Source organism: Lotus japonicus, chromosome 3 (assembly GCF_012489685.1).
Source record: "Lotus japonicus ecotype B-129 chromosome 3, LjGifu_v1.2".
Classification (NCBI taxonomy): domain Eukaryota; kingdom Viridiplantae; phylum Streptophyta; class Magnoliopsida; order Fabales; family Fabaceae; genus Lotus; species Lotus japonicus.
This window is the reverse complement of record NC_080043.1, coordinates 86,773,068-86,790,422: the sequence shown is the minus strand read 5'-3', so window position 1 is coordinate 86,790,422 and position 17,355 is coordinate 86,773,068. Positions and strand designations below refer to the sequence as shown.

General features: G+C 34.1%; 3 protein-coding genes across 3 annotated transcripts; 2 read left to right on the top strand and 1 right to left on the bottom strand.

Moving 5' to 3' along the window:
• Positions 1-378: 378 nt before the first annotated feature.
• Positions 379-2,079, bottom strand: LOC130746905 (CASP-like protein 1C1). Its single transcript, XM_057599688.1, has 3 exons — positions 1,795-2,079; positions 1,592-1,694; positions 379-1,050 (listed from the first exon to the last, which is right to left on the bottom strand). Exons 1-3 carry the CDS (start codon positions 1,947-1,949, stop codon positions 817-819), a joined length of 492 nt encoding a protein of 163 aa, XP_057455671.1. The 5' UTR covers positions 1,950-2,079; the 3' UTR covers positions 379-816.
• Positions 2,080-6,001: 3,922 nt separating this feature from the next.
• Positions 6,002-7,802, top strand: LOC130746904 (riboflavin synthase). The gene is made up of 2 exons (XM_057599687.1): positions 6,002-6,931; positions 7,571-7,802. The coding sequence occupies exon 1, from the start codon at positions 6,090-6,092 to the stop codon at positions 6,918-6,920; it is 831 nt and encodes a 276-aa protein (XP_057455670.1). The 5' UTR covers positions 6,002-6,089; the 3' UTR covers positions 6,921-6,931; positions 7,571-7,802.
• Positions 7,803-11,647: 3,845 nt separating this feature from the next.
• LOC130742921 (uncharacterized) lies at positions 11,648-12,239 on the top strand. The gene has a single exon (XM_057595025.1). It carries the CDS (start codon positions 11,752-11,754, stop codon positions 12,082-12,084), a length of 333 nt encoding a protein of 110 aa, XP_057451008.1. The 5' UTR covers positions 11,648-11,751; the 3' UTR covers positions 12,085-12,239.
• The last annotated feature ends 5,116 nt before the right edge of the window (positions 12,240-17,355 follow it).

Sequence of the window (17,355 nt, the reverse complement as noted above, 5' to 3'; positions counted from 1 at the left end):
TTCCTTGGTTGTTATTCGTTTGGTGTCTTCACCTGATGATTTAGATCATCCCTATGCAGCTGAGCTTGACCGAATTGGCTAGAGAGTGGCTTTCCATGGTCATATTAAGTTTTCATTTGTTGTTGTAATTTAGTGGCATATTGGCTTGCTTCTGCCGCCCTTTCCTTTTGGAACCTATGTTTTCTCTTCTCTTTTTGGTGGTTGTCATAACTTTCTTAGGATAAATGTCAGGAAGAGTCTCCCCTCTTGGCTCTGTTGCCTAGTTTCTTCTCAACTTAGCCCCTCCATGTAAAAAAAAAAAAAAAAAAACTGACCACAAGATACTATTGAAATTTTCACAAATGCGCATATTGAAAAATTACATAAAAGGGTCCTTCATATTTTTTTGGGACAAAGATTACATAAAAGGATCCTTCATATTTTTTTGGGACAAAAATGAATGGTTTTCATTTCAGTGGTAAGGGCCCAAGATCAAGTTTTTATTTTATCAATTAATGAAGAACTTCATTAAAAAGGCCAAAGGCCCATTGAAACTTTATACAGACAAGTCTTACATGCTGAAGCTACAAAAGCCCCAAAACCAGGTTACACGCGGATAGCAACACTGCAGGCAAGAAAATAAAGGCCAGAGCCCAAAGTCCAAACATAACTTCCTTTGTCGGATATACGAAATCTTGGTTTTTGCCATCTCTGTGTAAGACAAAATTCAACACACTTCTTGTGCCACATGTTATAATTTTAGTATAATGATGGGATAATTTTCTACTACCCTATACTTTGATAAAGATAAGATGCTAGCTGGCCCTGAAAAACAGCTCAAGTTTTTCTCAATAGTAGAGGGTCTAGGACACTATGAATGGAATGCAACAGAAGAATCATGTAGACAATGACGGCAATGAAACCAGCTATTAAAGCTCCTGTCACTTGATCACAAAATTTGGGCACTGAATCGCATATTGGAAGCCAAGCTGCATAACTGTTCCCTTTCTTTCCCACTTCAGCTATAGTCAATGCTGCAGATATGCTTGAGATGAGTAACATGGTGAACACCTGCTCACAAAAGAACAAAATTAACCCACTAATGTAATATGTACCTCCTTAAAAAAGTCTAACTCAATTTTATAGAGTATCAAAGAAAATGTCAGTTCAAAGTGCAACATTGCTAGTCATTGAAATTCTATACGAAAGTGCCCACAGAGAACAAGACTTGAAAAAGTTTCTTTCCTTCTCTTAATGTCAAATTAAAGAGATGGGGCATTTAATATGTAACACAATTCAAGATTTGTTTTGTTTATATGTTATCTTGCACTACAAGAAAAATAGTATTTTGTGGAGGACAATCTGCGGGGCTTCTACTGAGACCGCCGCGATGTGTCATTTTGAGGTGGTTTTCATTGAAATATGGAAATTTTCTTAAATAGATTAAATTCAAAGGACTTCATAGAAAATCATAAATTTGATTTTTGTGTACAATGCAATATGGTTATGACTTATGAGCTTCTATATATTGTTTAAGGTTAAGAACAACTGCATTTTGTGATGTAGAGGCACATAGAGAAAACACAATACAAAGAGGTTTTAGCAAAGTTACCAAATCCATGGCGACCACTAGTCGCCAGAGCAAGCTTTCTGCAGGAAGAAAGAAGACAAGAAATCCATAGACGGTAACAACAGAGTTTGCAATCACAAAGTACCTAGTAAGAGTTGTTAATTGGTAATCAGTTTTCCGATGAATAAGGAAGCAATTTTGCTGAAAAAAAAGATTAAATAATATAAACACTTGAAAACACTTACTTGAATGCAGGGGTGTTAGTGTATTTTGCTTCGAAGGATATAGCCAAGAAGCCAGCTCTCTCATGGCTAGTAGCCATGACAATCACTGCTGAAAGTGTGGCTGCAAAGGCCAAGAACCTCACCAAAAGATGGCAGATCCACCTGGTCTTGGCCATTGATTTAGCAAAGAGAAACCAAAAATAGTGCACAATGAATCCTAGTTTCAATGGAAGGTTACATTGATATAATAGATGAAGTATGGGGATTTTCACTTTTCCAGGATGCTGAGGTAGGGTAGGAGTGTGTTGGGGCCATGGTTAGTGTGTTAGGAAGGAAAATAATGGAAAGTGCACATGAAATTTGTGTTGTTTTATGTTCTGTTAGGTGAAATTCTCATCTGTCTGTGACACCGTCCTGTAAAGTGTTTTCAAGTTTTGCTGCTGTGTCCCATTGTTCTGTGGAGTGTATGTAAGCAATTTCAATTTTATCTTTTGTAATATGGCCTCATGTTTATATAGAATAGTTAGATTAGTTTCATGTCCTTTTCAGCTTCATTTACTTCATGGTAGAAACTAGAAACATCAGTAAGATCATAGGAAAAAGTTGAGCTCAAATTTTCCAAGCTAAAGACAGGTTACTTTATTTTCATCTACATGCTAGTTTATTATGGGAAAAAATGACATCTCAATGATGTACCCTGTTTGAAAATGGCCCATTCTTGACTTATTTTTTACGGCTAACATTTAGTATTTAGTATTTGACATTTGTTATTCACAATGTATTAAAATTATTTTGTAAAGAAACCATTTTAACTTGAGTCATATTTTTATTGCTCCATGATATACAAAACTTGAAAAATGTGTGATTAAACTTTATATCTATTGCCATTGGGTGCCATGAATTTTCATTTTGTCCTAAGTAATCTTTAAACTTCTACTATTGTAGTATTGTTATAATTAATTCATATTATAATTAATTGATTGAGAGAGGAAGATCCATGAATCAATTTTTGAATGGTGTAATTTATCTTTTCAATGTAAAAAATATGATTAATTGATTCACTACAACATTTCATCAGTTTTTTTTTTAAACTGATATTATATAATAAAAATCACTTTTGATACATGAAAGGTAATCACCTCCCTCGGGGTTTATCATTATTGCACTAATCTCCCCTCTAATTTATAAAATGCACGGACCTCCCATCTTTCAAATATTATCTAGAAAGACATATGAGTGTCGAGTGTTATAATGATAAATCTTAGGGGAAATCGATGCAATAGTAATAAATCTCAATGAAGGTTAGTGCAATGTTCTCAATAAAGTAAGGGTAGTTAATGCCTTATTAAATAATAGAGGAGATGTTAGTGCAACAATGATAAATCTCAGCGGAGGTCGTTGCAGTTTCCCCTAAATGAAAATATAATTATTATAATAATTAGTAATCAATTATTTAGTTATTAAAAAAGAAATATTTTCACCATACAATAATTTTTAAATACATTTAATATAATAATTATTAACCAATCTTCTCAAAAAGGAAATAACTTAAAAACCAATTTTAAAAAATAATTAGTAATCAGTTTTGGTATCTAAAATAATATAAATATATTTTAATTTTAATGAATTTAAATACATACAAACCACAAATACAATAGCTATTCTAAATTCATATAACAAATAATTTTTTTGTTTGAAACTATGACAAAGAATGTATTATTAAACTTGAAAAAATATTGAAATAAAATATGAATTTAATGTGTATGCATCGTTAGTGTAAACTTTGTTTATACTTTGTATATACAATCACCCAATTGAATTCCAACATCAGTAAGGCTATGTTTGACATGTCATTTCAGCTAGTTTATAACTTATTTGACTAGCTTAAAGCTTATTTGACTAGCTTAAAGCTTATTTGACTAGCTTAAAAGCTCTATAAAAGTGTTTGGTGAATGAGCTTATTTCAGTAGCTTAAAGCTTTAAGCTATAAGCTATCTGAGGTAGCTTATAGCTTAAAGCTTATAGCTTATTGAATTTATTGTCATTTTTATCCTTATTATTTTATTAAAATTCCACCATATAAGTATTAATGTTAAAATAAAATAAGTAAAAATTAATATTATATTTTTAAGATGATTTTTTTGTTCCTTCGGAAAACCTATTTTTAAGATGATAAATAAATTGAGTCAAATTAAAATATTTAAAGGTATAATAATTTTAATATTAATATCCCATAGGTATTAATGTGAAAATAAAGTAATGTTAAATATAAAAATAATTATACAAGTATGTCCTTTTATGTCATTTTACAATTTCAGCTTGTTCAACAGCTAATTTTACCAAACACTTTTGATACAATTACGTAGCTTTTCAGCTTTCAGCTAGCTTATCAACTTTAAGCTATCAGCTAGCTTTTCAGCTTTCAGCTAGCTTTTCAGCTAAACGTGCCAAACATAGCCTAAATATAAACTTGTTTTAATTAAAATTTAAGGTAAAAGTTATCATTTCCATTTATGTGACGTGTTGTAATTAATTGTCAGTGTAAAACTGTTTTACTTTTGGCTTAATTGCAGTTTTAGTCCCTCATCTAACACGATTGTGCAAAAGTGGTCCCAGATGTTTAAAACGTGTGGTCAATGTCCCCAATGTTTGTGCTATGAGCGAATTAAGTCCTTCCGTCCACTTCTGTTAGTTTACTAACAGAATTGCTGTCATGGCATGTTGTATCATTCTGCCACGTAGATAAATAATTATTTAAAAAAATTTAAAATTAATTTTTTTTAACTTCTTTCCCATCCCAGAAATCCATATAGACCCAGACAATACCAGAATGCAGAATCCTTGTTTCCTGCAGAACCCCATCGCTCCAAACCGCCAAAGACCAACTCAGATCCCAGAAACTTGTTCGTTTAGACCCATAAACCTGTTTGTTCATCGTTCAGAATCAGAACAGCAAAGTAAATCATTACCAACATCCAAGCATCACACATTCAAAAAAATTGTATTTCCAGAAATCGAAATCAATAGATGCGGGAAGCAGATGCGAGTGAAGCTGAGGAAATCCCAAATCTCTAAATCTCTAAAGAAGGGAGAAAGAAACCCACAAAACCAGATTGAGACCCACAAAACCCTTCACCCAACCCCCTCTCCTTCCAGAAATCAAACGCAAACCCATAAAATTAATTGTACCCAACGATCCTTCACATACTCGCCATAGCCGTCGTCTTCCTCCTCTCATACCCACCTGAACGGATCTGGGACTCCATTATTCTCCACCGTCGACTTCATGAAGACGTTGTCCTCTCGTCCAAGGACGAGTTCTTCCACTCCAGCCCATGGATCTGTGACTCCATCACTCTATCTGTTCTTGCTGTTGATGTTGCTACCGTTATTGGGGTTGGGTTCTTCCCCCTCACCCAAAATGGTTTTATTAGAGGGATTGGTGAGACAAGGGACAGAGGTGGTGTGTTCGGTTAAGTGGTGGTAGCGCGGTGTTGGGGTTTGGGGGTGGTGGTGTTGGGGTGGGGGGTCTAATTCCAGATCTGAGGAGGAGAATATAACAATTTTTTCAAAGGTGCAAGAGTGGTTTGGTTTTGATTTTAAATTAAGTTTTGTTTTGTGCCTTTGGTTTAAGGTGAAAAATGAAGGTTGAAGATGATTTTCTGATTAAAGAAGATGGAAGATGAAGGTTGAAGATGAGGTTTATAATTTGGGAAAAAAATATTTTAATAATTATTTATCTATGTGGCTGTGTGACACAACATGCCACTTCAATTAATGAAGTACATGTCATCAATTCCGTTAGTCAACTAACAGAAGTGGACGGAAGGACTTAAATCGCTCACGGCACAAACATTAGGGACATTGATCGCTCGTCTTAAACATTTGGGACCACTTTTGCACAATCGTGTTAGATGAGGGACTAAAACTGCAATTAAGCCTTTACTTTTACTGATGACGGTGTATGCCAATTAAACTCATAAAGTATTGTGAAATTACATGTAACTTGACAAATGTGTGATTAAACTTTTATTATCACTTTCAAAATAAATCTTCTATTATAAAAAAAAAATGTGTGAGTAAACTTCTTGTACCATATCACACATAGTATCTCAAATTCATCTCTACCAAATCACACATAATGGTGTATCTCACATTTATCACTATGTTCTTTCTATCTATATCATTTTTTTTTTGGTAAATAAAAGTATAAAACACATGGGTTGACCAAAACATTAACCTCTCCAAAAGCTTCAACCCACTGTTCCGGACCACCTGACACAGAGTAGCAGCAATCTGCAGACTCCACCAACCAAATGACAGCTTCAACTTCCTCTCTTCTCACCTTCACACTCACCACAACCCCAAACATCGCTGCAAATCGCCACCATTCCACATTCACCAATCTCCGATTCAACCCCATAGCCAAACCTTCCCCTCTACGCTTCTTCCTTCCCCTAACTCCTCAAAACCCGCACCACCACCGCCGCCGCAGCGCCGTCGTCACAAACATGTTCACCGGCCTAGTTGAAGAATTGGGCACCGTCAAGCAGCTGGGCATGGCCTCTCACGGCGGCTTTGACTTGAACGTTGAGGCCAAGACTGTCCTGGAGGGTGTCATCCTCGGCGACAGTATTGCTGTCAATGGTACTTGCCTCACGGTGACGGAGTTTGACCTGGAGGGTTCGAACTTTACGGTTGGGTTGTCGCCGGAGACGCTGAGGAAGACTTCTCTTGAGGAATTGGAACCTGGGTCGGTGGTGAATCTGGAGCGGGCTTTGTTGCCCACGACCCGGATGGGTGGGCATTTTGTGCAGGGTCACGTGGATGGCACGGGGGTGATTGTGTCCATGGATGCTGAAGGGGATTCTTTGTGGGTGAAGGTGAAGGCTGAGAAGGAGGTGCTCAAGTATATTGTGCCAAAAGGGTTTATTGCTGTGGATGGGACTAGTTTGACTGTGGTTGATGTGTTTGATGATGAAGGGTGCTTCAATTTCATGTTGGTGGCTTATACTCAGCAGAAGGTGGTCATTCCTTTGAAGAAGGTTGGGCGGAAGGTGAATCTTGAGGTGGATATCCTTGGAAAGTATGTGGAGAGGCTTCTCAGTAGTGGTTTTGTTCAGTCCATTGCAAATACAAATTCTTGATGCTCTCTGAGGTAACAACACATCTAATGTTCACTATTGTTCTTTGTGCCAGATTACCTTGTTTTCATTTTACTCATCATGTAAATCCTTATACTCTAACAAATTTGTAATTCATAAGTATTAGATACAGTTATAAACAACTAAAATATTTGAACAGAACTTTTTTCTTTCATATTAATAGATTTATCTTGTTAAAGGCAGAATTTTTTTTTTAGCAATTTTTCCTCTTATTGTAAAAGTTACTTTTTGTTTTGTTGTGAAGACAAGTCTTGATCATTTTCATTGTAGAAAACTTCATGTTGTAGATGTTGTTGAAACTGGAAGTGTTAGCGTTAGACATAACAAGTTATCGATTAGTGGAAATGTCAATGTTTTTTCACTTTAGAATAACTCCCAGACAGATTAGTTATTTTTCCTGAATTAGGATATCCACTTTCTATAGGATAAATGATCCAGGAATGAGCATGGTGGTTTTAATCTGACAAGTTTGACTGCCAAAGATTGAACATATGTTGTGTGATTTACAAGTTACAATAGCTATTGACAACTTTAATTGGAGGATCATCTCAGCAACAGCAAGCAATAACAGCTTGCATTGATATTTGATTGTGAATATTGTACCTTAATCCTAAAATTGTCGAACTCTGCAGGCCTTGTACTGCTCTACAATGCTGCTGGTGAAATCTCAGTGAGACTGAAAGATAATAATACTTGATCTGTTGAAGATCATTGAAAATGTGTATGTGACTGTCATTTCAGCTCCATTATTTTTATATTATGAAACTGCTAGAAGAAACCTCAGTGTTGGATGATAAACATACTGTGCGATGAAGAGATTGCACTTTGTTCTTTAATTTGAACCCTTCTCCTGAACTTGGTTTAGATCATGCTTGTTCTGAGGGGTTGTGACTTGCGAGCGAGAAGTATCTTTCTCGTTTATTTTCTTCTTTTAATCTCTGCTCCAGGCCAACCACTCTGATAAATTTCAATGGCATTTATCTTTGACAAGGAGCCCTAGGAAATTATTGTGTTAGTGTATTTGTATTCTAAACAACCAAAGTTTTCCCGTTGAGTATGGCTTAGCTAATCTGCAACAAGGCAGTTTCTCTTAAGCTTATCTTTTGTCTTGTTTACAAGCACCTAACTCCTCACATCATTTTCTAGGATCGTGCTCTTTTGTCATGTATAAATGAATACATGATAATGGGCACTTCTTTTGGTCAACCGTTGTAATTTGGGAAAATTTGTAAAAACTTTGAAAAATCGGCCATGAAACCATTCAAGTAGTTTGTTGTAGGTGATGGATAAGGCTTTACTTGATTAAAATGATTTCAATTTAGCCCTGCAATCAAATTGGGGGTCCAACATACATGGGATTGGTTGTTGAATAAAGAATCAAAGGCCTGATTTAGAATTTTTGGTGTATTTTTTGCGATTTTTTTAGAATGATGTTTGGGGTTCACTGTTCACCAATCCGGCTCGGACTGGCCACAACTCAGCCATACCACTGGTTCACATTTGTTTCTCATTCCTACGGTAGTAACTTTCGTTTGTTTGTTTCCCTTGCATCTCTCGCAGCAGCACCCTCTGTGCAGGGCAAGCTTTCTTGATGGAACAACTTCCATTGGTTTTTCCTTAATTGCAATGATAATTTCTCACGCATCCATATTGGATGGTATGAGAGTTTCAACTCTGATTGGCAATATAATCTGAAAGTAAGTTTTTGCTAGAATCATTTCTTTTGTTGTTGGACTTTCAAAGGTCGTTGGATTTTTCCATGAACTTGTTGATAGGAAAGGAAACCAAAGGTTCATTGAGTCTTTGTTAGGATTACGGAGTCTATCGTTCATTTGGTTGAATGATTGGATAGTTTTGTTTGACTTTAGTGGATTTGGGAGCTGCTTACAAGGTGATACGCAAAACTGATCTAAAGATAGCTCTTTCTAGTGACAGATCTGATAATATTCCAGGAGTTAATGGAATTGAAGATATGCATGCTATCAATTGATTAGTTAATTTGGCACATTGGAGATATTCTTAGAATTTGTCAGCCAAATTTAAGAAGTCCTGTTTTAATTTGAGGCTAGTTGTGATGATGGAGATCAGTTCTTTCCAAATACCTCAATTGATATTGAAAGTGCTCTTAGTTTTTTTGCCATCAATGTTAATTCTATTGAATATAGGCATGTGACCCTGATTCCTCGCACTTTTGAGTGTTTGCCCCGAAGAATTAACCATGCAAGTTTCTTGCTTGCAGTTCACATGGCAGCTGAAGCAGGAAATTCATATCTTTGATTGGGTTACAATAGTTTGGGTGCATTTGCCCCTATTCCTCTAGTTTAACACATATAATCTGGTTTTGTCTTTTCCAAATAAGAAGGCTCCTCTTAAAAGGATGGCAAAATTAACTGATGCATATTATATGAGCTTCTGGACACCAAAGTTAATCCTGTTGTGTGGAAATTGATGCATCTGTTGAGATGGATGGTAGGTCTCAGTGTGTAGATGAAGTTCATGCAGTTAGCTCCTCAAGCACTTAGACCGGTTCTACTCTCACGTTAGTTGTGTTAATGCTTACAACTTTCAACCTGCGGGGGATATTAGAAGTTTTTAGGGTCAATTAAACAAAAAACAAAAGAAAAATTATTACTTAGATGATTAGTTAGTTGTGAGTTGGTCATTAGTTAGATTAGAGCTTACACCTAGACAAAATAAGGTGTCCTCAGCTTTGCCACGATCAAATCCAGACTTTTTTCCCCCTAAACTTCCAGGGTCCTAAGCTCATAGGGTAAATCACTAAACTCAGGTGTTGGATTAGCATTAGAGTAAAGATGTATTTCACTTGGTTCTATGTGTCCTTTTATAAGTCCCTTTATTGTCTCTTGATTTGTTAGAAGTTTTGCTATCATTATGTGCTTTATTGCATATTAAAAGTGATGGAGATGTTCTTAATTGCTTTTGGGGATTACTTACAACTACGTATCATCAGGATTTATTCCCATGGGATCCCTGGTTCTAGACTTCTAGTCAGTTACCTAATGGCATTTACCATCAAGGTGTTTTGAGGAGCGGCGTCTGGGAGTACAATTGACATAAAGATAAACTTTTCTTACTAACTGCGTTATAATTGTAAGATAACTCAAGGAGACCAAACCCTCCAATTTCAAGTGGTTTGGCAGTTTAAAGGACCACCTCGAGGCCAATTTTTCCTGTGGAAAACAGCCCACTGCAAACTTCTTACAAACATCAAAAGAATGAAGAGGAAGATGACTGACAATAATCTGTGCCCTCGATGCCTTAGTGCAGAAGAAACAATTATGCATGCCATAAGAGATTGTGAGGCAGTTAAGGAAGTATGGGAAGGCCTCATTGAAGATCACAACTGGAGCAGATTCTTTAGCCATGGAATTTCATATTGGCTCTGTTATAACCTTGAGAAAGACTTTGTCCATAACAGAGGTTTTAGCTGGCCCTTACTCTTTGGTATCACGATTTGGTACCTCTGGAAAGACCGATGTGACTTGATCTTTAATAACAGATATGTTGTAGCTAATACAATCATGATCCTGATCACTAGCTTCACCTCCCAAATGGTGCACAATCTCCTTTTTCCAGACAGACAAATCAAAGAAACTCGTACTGAACAACTAATCGGCTGGGGTAAGCCTAGACAAAAGAGCAGCTTGCGGAGGCATCATCAGAGATAGCTCAGGTAAAGTTTATGCTGGCTTCTTCTCTTCCTGGGGGTGTGCAACGCGGTAAGAGTTGAACTTTGGGAAGTTCTCAAAGACCTTAGACTAGTTACATCCCTCATTCCAGCGACGATTATGATTGAATTGAACTAAAAAACAGCCTATAATCTCATCACAGTTAGATGTCCCATTGATCATCCTTGCGCGGACCTGATTTGGGACACTCAGTACCTAGCTTCCCTGAATTGAGAGGTGAGTTTCAAGTGGATCTATTGAGAGGCCAATCGATGTGCCGGCCACCTTGCTAAGCTTGGACACAACTCTTCGGAAGAGTTTTTTGGACATGGTAATGTTCCCAACTCTCTTATTCCTATTCTAAGAGATGATATTGTAGGGGTTGCCCAAAATGGTTCCTTAGCTTGTGTTTCCCTGGGTTTTTTCCCCTTTTATTAATAAAAAAAACCTCCAATTTCTCACGTGTTAGTTGCGATTGTGTTACTTAGTAGCTGCAATTTTTTTTTTGGTGCATCGCAATTTTTTTTTAATTGAGTTAAAATGTGAAATTTGAAATAAAGTGAATTATGACATCATATTACAGAGGGAGATGAGTTGTATTCAAGCAAATATTGTCTGTTGCACTGACATTGTGCATAAAGTTTTCTCTTAATAAGTTTTTAGATTTGAGTATTAGATAGATATATAGATTAGATTAGTTGAAAAGAAATCTTGTTTTTTTTTGTTACATCTTTTGTTTTAATGAAATCATTTGTTGTTTGAAAAAAAAAATTAGATTAAATTAGTTAAGATTTGATTAGATGTATTTTATTAAAAAAAATGGGGTGGATGATTCATTGGAAAAGGGTAACAGGTAATATGAAATTATGAATGGACAAAATTAAAGTTTAGTTTCCGCGTAATCTATTATTTCTCTTTTGGTTATTTAATTGGAATATTATCTATTATTCAATTATTATTTCCAAAGGCCAAAAATATATTCTCAATAAAAAAAATCTCAATTCTTCATCCATCACTATAAATACCCATCAAGCTCGCTTCAGCAACTCAGTCCTCAATTTTCTCTCTCTCTTGATTTTCCGGGAAAATCCATCTAGATTTTCTTGCCAGCCAAACACGCTAACATGAAGAAATCCACCCTCCTCGCAGCCTCCATCGCCGTCGCCGCCGCCGCCATCTCAACTTCATCTTCCTCACAGCCTCCTCTTCAGGTACAAGGCTCCATTCCCAACCTCGCCGGAAACTCCACCCCATTCTCATTGAGATTCCGTCTCAAACCATCGGGATCTGAGACCCGTATAACGCCGCTCCGTGAAATCGTCAAGCGCGCTCTGGTTTTGCAAAGACGGGGCCACAGTGGCCCTTCGCCGGCGGAGCGCGCGGCTATGAAGGAGAAGTTCAAGCCGAGATACGATGGGTTGCGGTTCATTGAAACGCTGGTCACTGCTCACAGATGAAACCTTTTCAATTCATTATATTGATCTTGTATCTAGAAGTTTGAAGAAATTATTAAAGATTTCAAGTTTTTTTTTTCTTTCTTTGTAATTTTTTTGTTCTATATAAAGAATTGTGTTTTTTTATATTAATTTGATTTGGTTTTCTTGGCTGTGAATGAATGTGTTGGGATTTTTTTATATTAATTTATGGAGTTGCTATTTTTGTGTTTGGTTGTGGTTGTGGCTGTGGTTCTCCTTTGATTTGGGGAAAAGTGTGTAGGACTGATGAGGGCAGGTTGAGGAATGTTGAAGTGTTGTTTGTGTCCACATATGTCTATGTTGCTCTTTTTAATTAGATCTTGATAGAGGTTTTGGGTATATGAGGCTCAACACAAGCCACGGTTGTATAATCCTATTCATGGAGAGATAATTTGTGAAGGGTAAAAAAGTAGGATTTGGAATAGTAGAATCAAGATCGGTCTTTGAATGTTTTACTAAAATCAGACGACTCCCGAGATATCCTACAATTTAAGGAGGAGAAATATCTTACAATTTATCTTACAATTTAAGGAGGAGAAATATCTTACAATTTAAGTCATTCGAACAGTTAAAGTTCATTGATTGCATGAATTTAGAGGATTGTTAAACGCAGGTAATCGTAATAAAGAAAGAGAAAAATAAAAGCAAGGAGAACAGATGGCATTTTTTTTTTACTACCATGTAGGCTGTGTTTGCTTTTCCGTTTCGATTAAGTTTTCACCATTTAAACACATTATTTGTGTAGCAAACGTGAAAGGAAGGTGTTGAGCTCTGATCATAGTATCTTTAACACAACACGTTAATCCTTTTAGTGCATCTTGATTCACTTTTTCGGGAATCTTTAACTTTACTAAATGCTCAGAATCGTCACCTTTGTTAGATGGAAAGCATTAAGTGTGTCGGCACATCTATATATATATGTAAAGCACACTTGAGTTTTTGCATTAAATACATAAGCAAAACTCAAGTGTGTATTAAAAGCAACCAAAAAAATAAAAAACTTTGTAATAAATATATTAAACAATAATAAAACTAAAATTAAAAAAATATATATTGTAAAAAACTATTCAACTACTACCATTAAATAAAAACATTCATAAACTTAAAATTTCCTTGAGTTTTGTATTTCACAAATATTAAAAATTAAATTAAATAAGAAAATAATATTTATTAGCAAATAATTTACATAAAATAATTTTAAAATTCAAAATATTCTATCTATATATATATAAAGGAGACTTGAGTTTTTTACATTAAATACATCAAGTAATTCCTACCTCTACATTAAAATGCACTAAAAATAAAGAATTTCATTTGCAATAAATATGTTAAATAATAAAATTAAAACTGAATAAATTGTAATGTCAAAAACTATTCAACTACCAACATTAAATAATATATTTATAAATTTATTTATCTTCATTTTTATAATTATTTATATATTATATATTAATTACAAAATTTCCTATACATTTAAGTAAAAGCTAAATATAATGTGATAAAAAATTTAAACATATGTAGATAAAATATTAATTATTGACCTCAACTTGAGAAAAAAATTAAATTTATATAAAATAAATATATGAAATATCAGAAATAGTCAATGATTGAATACTCTTCGTAAAGATATACTTATAATTTTTTTAATAGTTACATGTGTTGTTTAATATAGATTGTTATAATGTTGTTTTGTGTTATTTTATAAAATAATTTTACATACATAAAAAATTAATATATTATAATTATTTAAGTCTTTTAGAATATCTTTTTATATACATTAAAAAGTGTATAGAGTATACACAAGATGATATTTAGAATAAAATTTTATTAAATAATATTTTTATATGGAAACATTATTTATAATTAAAATTAATTAATTTTACTAATAAAAAATTAGCAAATAGTTTTAAAATTAAAAAATGCCGCAATAATTTATAAAAATATTTTTAAAATTAATATTATTAAGTATGACGTGGATGTCAAAAAAGTATGACGTGTGTGTATTTTTTTCAGAAATTTATTCAATTATAAATTTTATCTATTTTTTTTTCTTTTATTTGTTTGGAGGTGCAGGTTATTAGATAGTTGGATAATGCATTGGTTATACAGAGGGTGTAATTTTCATTTGCTTTTGGGTGTTTGTATGGGGTTTTTTGGCCATGTACTATGATGTTTTGACTCCTTTGAGATTTGGGTACTCTTTTTCCTTATTAGGATTTTTTCCCAATGAGTTTTTTCCTACTAAGGTTTTAATGAGACCCTCCCTCAAAGTCATTATGTGGTCATTGGGTGGGGGTTTTGTATGCGACACGGACATGTGATTCGTTGCTGACCTGTTTTTGGAGGCTTTTTAATAATATGTTATTCAGTTTTCAAAAAAAAAAACTTAAAGAAGTATAACAGAGAAAAATAATTAAGGCTAAAATTAAAAATTAATTATTTTACTAAATAATATTTTAGAATATTAAAATTATAATTTATTGTAATTATAAAAGTTAAAGTTAATTAATTGTTGATAAAAAGTATAAGAAAACGTTGATATAATTTTACTGGTGATATTAAAACTTATTAATTGATTTAAAATATTTGAAATGCACTTTATAATTTATTGTATGTTTTAATAAATTCATTTTTAAATTTTTAAAATTATTAGCTAACTATTAAATTTGAATAGTATTAATTATTTAAAGAAAACTCTAATACTCATAATGAAATGTTTTAACACAATTATTTTTATTTTATTATAATTTATATGTAAAAAATGTTTATTTTTTTAAACTATAATAAATTTTATATTATGTTGATAAAATTGTAAAAACACCCGTGCAACACACGGGTTTTATATCTAGTTAGAAGAATTTGCGGCTTTTTTTAGAGAAGACAACTTATGCGGTGCATTATCTCATGTTTGCGAAACTTTTTGATGTGCTACGTCAGTGTCTATTTCTGACACGGCACTTTAACGATGGGTCGCTAGCTTGGCCAAAAGAAAAGCAGTAAGTCTGTCGGCACGTCACGCAATGCAACTTTTTAGAAAAAAAAAAACTTACATGACATCTTTCGAAACTATTGAATGAAATTAAAACATGTGATAGTGGGCTATTATCTCATTATGAATTTAGGCCACTTAGGAGCATCCTTAAGGGTATGTTTGGTTTAGAAGAGATATAGAGAAAAGAGAAGATGAGTTGAGAGAAAGAAGTGAAAAATAAAGTAGATTTTGAAGGTTGTTTATTATAATAGAAAGAAAAAAAAAAGAGAAAAAATGACTTGACTTCTCTCTCCCTTGTTTGGTTGTGTAGAAGATGAGAAGAAAGTGGTGTTGCTATTTGAATAAATTGACTTTATTACCCTAATTTTATTTTTGTTTAGATGGCCATTTATTTTACTTTTTTTTTTTTGACAAAACTAAGATGTGATTATCCTTTCAATATATGGTTTATAAACAACCACATTCGGAACGAGAACCACAAGAAACCATAAACGATACTCAATTTTAAACTAATGAACTGACATAATTATAATTCATAAACCCTAGGGTAAGCAAGCAGTCTAGCTCCTCCAGTTTCCACCGTTGCCTCCACCACCGTTGCCATAGCGGGAACCACCAGTCCACCACCTTCACCTCCATATCCACCTTCATGACGACCACCATAACCGCCTCACCCATATCCACCACCACCGCCATATCCACCTTCACGACAACTGTCGCCGCCTCCTTCTCCATGTCCGCTACCGCCGCGAGCCTGGGAGAGGATGCGTCAACTTTTTTTACATTGACCATAATGTCCTTTGTAAATAAATTTAATAAAATAACTAAAAATCTTAATAATAAAAATAAGTATAAATAATAATAATAATAAATTATATAAATAAAAAAAAGTAAATCCAATAAAAGTATACAATGAATTAAGTTTAAATATATATGTTAACAATTTTTTTAGTACCCTCTAAAAGTGAATTTATCATGTTTTTTCCACAATAAACTTTTTAAAATTTATAACCTAGTTGTTTATATAGTAAAAAATGAACAAAACTGTATTATATCCTCATGTTACATCTTAAATTAATTCTAATCCACGTCCTTTGTCATTATTATGATTCACCACTCACCAGGAACCCCGCAGTGAACAATTTGTTTCTTCTTCTTCTTCTTGTTTTGTTTTTTTTTTTGTTTTTTTATTATTCAGTTTTGGCTTGGTTGTTAATTTCTTTTGCTGAGCTATAGCCGTCAGCGAATAGAATCTTAATTTTCTTTGCTAATCCCTGCCGTTTTTAGACAATAATTTAAGGCTTAATTGCAACTTTGGTCCCCGACGTTTATCAATGCCACAATTTTGGTCCCCCACCTAATTTAATTACATGGATAGTCCCCGACGTTGTAGGTCGTGTGCAACGTTAGTCCTACCGTTTATTTCTTAATGGAGGAGGTTTACGTGGACGTCCAGTTGGAGAGAGAAAGGAGGTATGAGGAGAGAGGGAAGCACGTGAGTATCACGTGACCCTTATCTAAACTCATTATACTCAAACCCCTAACCTCCCTGGAACGAAGAAGGTAACGCGATTTAGATCCCTAGGGTTTCAGATTTGGGTATAATGAGTTCATATAAGGTTCAAATGAGTTCACGTGATACTCACGTGTTTCCCTCTCTCCTCAGATCTCATTTTTCTCTCCAACTAGACGTCCACGTAAGCCTCATCCATTAAGAAATAAACGGTAGGACTAACGTTGCACACGACCTACAACTTCGGGGACCATCCATGTAATTAAATTAGGTGGGGGACCAAAATCGTGACATTGATAAACGTCGGGGACCAAAGTTGTAATTAAGCCATAATTTAATATGATGTTTTAGTTAAATCAGACGATAAACATGAGTGTGATGAGGTAAATATTTCAGACCACTACTTTTCCGAGTGGCAACCCCAGCCTTCTTTCTATTTGATGCATCAGCAATTGGCATATCTATCTTAACCCCTCCTTAAATATCATTTTCACCTTATAAAAGGTGTCTTTATTCTATCAAAAGCCAATCAATAGTTAGATTCATTGGTTCAATATGTTAGAAGTTAGAACTGATCTTTTGTAAGTAGTAAAACACTTAGCAGTACAAGAATTGGAAAGAATTGATTATTGATCTTTTTGCACCAAAAGGGGAAAAATGTACTCTCAAATATTACCAATAAGTAAATAGGTAACACAGTCCCAAATTATTTGTATATGAGTTAACTAAGATATTAGTACCATATTTA